At 56.3% G+C, this 4,885-nt stretch overlaps 1 protein-coding gene across 1 annotated transcript; it reads right to left on the reverse strand.

Moving 5' to 3' along the window:
* Positions 1–1,216: 1,216 nt before the first annotated feature.
* On the reverse strand, positions 1,217–4,631 carry LOC120860587 (leukocyte immunoglobulin-like receptor subfamily B member 4). Its single transcript, XM_040236383.1, has 5 exons — positions 4,594–4,631; positions 2,977–3,155; positions 2,558–2,842; positions 1,595–1,894; positions 1,217–1,275 (listed from the first exon to the last, which is right to left on the reverse strand). Exons 1-5 carry the CDS (start codon positions 4,629–4,631, stop codon positions 1,217–1,219), a joined length of 861 nt encoding a protein of 286 aa, XP_040092317.1.
* Positions 4,632–4,885: the final 254 nt, after the last annotated feature.

Below are 4,885 nucleotides of genomic sequence, written 5' to 3' on the forward strand. Positions count from 1 at the left end.
CATGGACAGAGGAGCCTGGCGGGCTACACTCCATGGGTTCGCAAACAGTCGGAGACGACTGAAGCACACACGTCTCAATGGTGTCGGAGGGTTCTCTTTTCTCCATACCCTCTCCAGCATTTATTACCTGTAGATTTTGTTGATATTCATTCCAACTGGTGTGTGGTGGTAACTCATTGCAGGTTTGATCTGCATTTTTCTAAATATTGACAGTGTTGACATGTGCCCGTTGGCCATCTGTATGCCTTTGGGAAAATGTCTGTTCAGTTAGTTCGTCTGCCCATTTTTGATGGGTTGTTTGTTTCTTTGATTTTGAGTCATATGAGCAGTTCATATATTTTGGTCATATCATTTGCAAATGTTTCTACCATTCCATATGTCTTCTTTTCTAGTTGAAGATTCCTTTGCTGTGGTAAAGTTTATAGGTTTGGTGAGGTCCCAATTGTTAATTTTTGCTTTTATGTATTTTGCCTCGGGAGACTGATCTGTGAAAATATTGATACAATGTATAGCAGAGAGTGCTTGGCCCATGTTCTCTTCTGGCAGTTTTATGATGTTATCTCTAACATTTAGGTCTTCAGACCATTTTGAGTTTATTTTTATATAGTGTGGGAGAATGTCCTAGTTTCATTGATTTACATGTAACTGTCCAGTGAACCCTCCCACCTCTTTGACCTGGAAATGCGAGGCCGCCTTCACTCTGCCCTGCGGACTGTGGGGCTGATTCCCTTAGTGTCCTCACACTCCGGGAAATCAGCACCACGGACAGAGGCCAGGAGGCCGCCTTCACTCTGCCCTGCGCACTGTGGGGCTGGTTCCCTTGGCGCCCTTGAGTCTCAGGCTCCCGGGAATCAGCACCACGGACAGAGGCCAGGAGGCCACCCTCACTCTGCCCTGCGCACTGTAGGGCTGGTTCCCCTGGTGCCCTTGACTCTCAAGCTCCGGGAATCAGCACCACGGACAGAGACGGGGAGGCCGCCTCCTCTTCTCTCCCTGCCCAGATGGGTGGCTTCTCTTTCACGTAATTCTTCTTACTCTGAGCAGCCAGTAGGGACCAGTGAGCTCAGTTATACTTGGGACCTGAAGCCCAGTCCCTTCATCCTCACCCCACCCTAGACCCCGTGGGAGGCAACCTGTAAAGGTTTAGTGGGGAAGGCGAACAGCAGGTCGCCCAGGGCCGGGGAGACTTCATCTCCTCTCGGCTAGGAGGACTCGGTTACTCAGCGGACGTGGAGCTCGCGCTTGTGGGCGGGGTCTGCAGGCCCCAGCTGCTCCCTGGAACAAGGACAGAAGGAGGGTGTGGGGGTGCGTCTGGGTCTTCATGCTGCTTTCAGCGCCATGTCTTCCCTCAAAGCCCAGAGCTTTCCACTCTTCTGTCCCCTCTGCACACCTAGCACGGCCTGGACCCTGGGGAGGGGGTATGTGGAGTAGACGGAGAGGGACCCCCTCGTATTATCGATCCCTCCGTGAGGTGGGGTCACCCGTGGCTGACGTCCTCGTGTCTCCCTTCTTTGCAAGCGTCCCAGAGCTCCCCGGGGGCAGGGCTGAGCTGTGGGTCTGACTCCTCAGTGGGTATGGGCAGGGGTCTCCTCACCTGAGACGTGGAGCTCCAGGGGGTCGCTGGGGAGCGACAGCAGGTGGGGGGCGGTGCTCTGTGAGCTGTAGCACCTGTAGGTACCACTGTGGGCCGAGGTCACAGCACGCAGGGTGAAGTTGGCCTGAACGGGTGGAGCCGTGTCCTGCAGACGAAGGTGCTGGGGAGCAGCGAGCGACCCCTGCTTGGACAGATGGAAGGTGTCTGACTGGACCTCAGAGTGACACTGCAGGGTCACGTTCTCTCCCCGGGGCACTGAGGCCCCCGGGCGGGCGGAGAGGGAGGGTTTCCTGTGCATTCCTGGGGGGGGAGCACGGGGGTGATGAGTAGAGAGGCCCTTCCCACACCCCGGACCCTGAGCAGAGGGCCTCCCTGTGAGCCCTCCCAGCTCCTCTCGGCTTGTCTGTGTGTGTCTCCTTAATCTCCATGCCTCTCACTCCTGTTTTCACTTTGCCCCCGCTAGACCCCTGCCCCACCTGGGCCTCTGCTCCAGGACCCTCTCCCCGGACCCGTCACCACCAGGGTCGACCCTGGTCCAGCGCCCTGAGCAGACAGTCGGGACCTGGGCCAGGACAGGGGCGCCTCACCCGCGATCAGGATGTCCGGGGGGCACTGGGGGCCGACCACGCGTAGGAGAGTCTGTGTCCGCTGTAGCATCTGTACCGGCCCCCGTGGGCGTGGCTCATGTGGCCCAGGGGGAAGTCAGGGCTCTGCTGCCCTTCTAGACGGAGGGGAGGGCTGAGCCCCTCGTCCTTGGTCAGAGCGAAGCTGCCAGAGCCGGCCTCTGAGTGACACTGGAGGGTCAGGTTGTCTTCGGGGGAGCACGAGCGAGCCGGGCTGGGTCGAGAGCAAGGGTTTCCTGTACATTCGTGGGGGCGAGGGGCTGTGTTAAAGGGGGACCACTCTGCTCCTCTGCCTGTGATGTGGAGCCCACAGTGGGAGGGACCTGCCCCTCCCTCTTACCTGTCACCACCAGGGGCAGGGGGTCACTCTGCTCTGACCAGCTGTGCCTGGTATGATAGGCACACTGATACTGCCCGGCCTCACTTGAGCTCGAGGATGCAAAGTGGAACCTGGCCTTGTTTCTGGAGCCCTGTGGGGCCTTAGCCTCCAGGTATACAGAGCCCCTCTCTTTATACAGACGATAGACATCCGCCAGCAGAGACCCCTGACACCAGATGGTCACTGGGCTCCCCTGGGCGTCCATGGTGCCTGGGTCAGCCCGGATGGAGGGTTTGGGGAGAACCTCTAGAAAGGAATCAGACCCGAAGAGTCAGGGCACCTTCTCCCCCAGGTTTCCCAGCTGTCACCAGCAGCCCCGACCCGCTGTGCTCCCCAGTGACCAGCGGTGGTGGGTGGAAGCAGGAGGTCTGGGGGCTCACCTGGTTGTCCCTGGTCCCACAGGCCCCAGCACAGCCCTGGAAGAGAGTTCCCCGTGAGCGCCCAGCCCCACCACACATCCTGGACGCTCCAGGTCTGCTTTGCGCCCTGAGGGCTCGAGTCAGATCCGGGCCGAGGACATTCCCTTCTCTCCCAAGAAAGTGTGTCCCCACCGAGCCTCCTGCATCCCAGGGCCTGTCTCTGTGCTGTGGACAAAATGCCACTTGAAAACAGTGTATGTATCTTTGTTTACCCACTCATCAGCAGCGGCCTTCCAGACTGTTGGCCTGTTTTGTCTCCTCTGCCTACCTCGTGAACACACCGCATAAATGTCTGAGTATCTGTTGGCGGCTTTTTGTTTTTAATTGTGGTAGGAGCGCTTAACAGGGGGTCTGCTCTCTGTGCCGCCTGGTGCACAGCACGGTGTGGCCAGCCACAGGGCCAACACTCTGCTGCAGCCGGTCTCCAGAGCCTATTCATCTTGCAGAACTGAAACTGCACCATGAAGCGGGCCTTCTAGGTCAAATGCTAATTCCAGTTTGCTTTTCCAGGAACTGCCAACTTGCTTTGCAGAGTGGTGGAGCCATTTCCCATCCTCACCCGCAATGTCACAGCTTTAGGTTTCTCCACTGCCTCATCACCAGCTGTTAATTTCTCAAATCATGGTCTATCTCATTGGGTTCAAACGGCATCTCATCGTGGTTTAACTTTCATTTCCCTAATGACAGATGTTCTAAACATCTTTTCACGTGCTAGCCATCCACTTGTATATCTTCTCTGTAGAAATATCTATTTAAGCCTTTGACTGTTTTAAAAATATTGGGTCATTTCTTGTTATTGAGTTAAAGATATTCCTCATGTATCAGGATATTATACTCTGACTAGACGATGTGCTAATATTTTTTTCAAATTTTGTTAGCTGTCTTTTATACTCTGGAGAGTGTTTTTGAGGTACCACCAGGTTAAATTTTGGTGAAATTCACATTTTTTTTTCCTTTTTCATTTCTTCTGGCCCTTTTCCTGTCATAGCAAAGAATCTATTGTCAAGTCAACAGATGAAGATTTACTTTCTGTTTTCTCTTAGAGAATTCTAGCTGTCACATGGATTCTGAGCTGATCTTTTTATGTGGCGGGTGTCACATCGATCTTTGGTCTGCGGGCGGATATCCAGATTTCCCAGCTCCATTTGTCTCAGAGAATGTCCTCTCCCCCTTGAGTCATCTTGACCCTGTCAGAAACCCCCACGTCATCTGTTTGTGTGTCAGCTTCCATTTTACCCCTAACGACAGAAGCAGAGAGCAGGGGAGGGCTCCGGGCCCCTGCCCTGTCTGCACCCCCTCCAGAGGCCCTTCCCGGTGCTCGAACTCGCTGCCCACCTGCAGGGACCGGGGCAGCTGTCCTGTCTGGGGGTCTCAGGGCGCCTGCTGCTGCCAGAGCTCAGAGCATCCTTCCTTCCCCCGCCCCGAGTCGTCACCTGCTCAGTGCTCGGCACACGACGCTGCACACCCGGGATGCTGGTGCAGAGAGACCCTCTGATCAAGAGGCCCCGGGCTTCCTCCTCTCCACACGCAAGTTCTCCCAGGGAGGGGAGACTCGTGCCGGGCCAGTTGTTTCAGCGCCTGTCAGCGGAGCTCTCCTTCTGCTGGGGCCTTTCCATTTGCCCGATGACAGGGCCAAGGCTCGGGGTCACTGGGACTGGTTCTTCAGGCTCAGATCTCCAGAAGTTTCCATCTGGGAATGGAAGCCCGGCAAACCTGACCCCAGAGCCTGACTCCCCTGCGCGCGGCTGCCGGCCTTGGTTAGAGAGCCTGGGGTTGAGATGGATATCCGACCATGCCGGTGGGCCTGAGGGTCCTGCCAGCTCCTCAGCGCTGGGTAAGTGCCTCCTCTCGGGCACTGGGTAGGTCTGAG

The sequence above is a fragment of the Oryx dammah genome, unplaced genomic scaffold, assembly GCF_014754425.2.
Source record: "Oryx dammah isolate SB20612 unplaced genomic scaffold, SCBI_Odam_1.1 HiC_scaffold_11116, whole genome shotgun sequence".
Lineage (NCBI taxonomy): Eukaryota > Metazoa > Chordata > Mammalia > Artiodactyla > Bovidae > Oryx > Oryx dammah.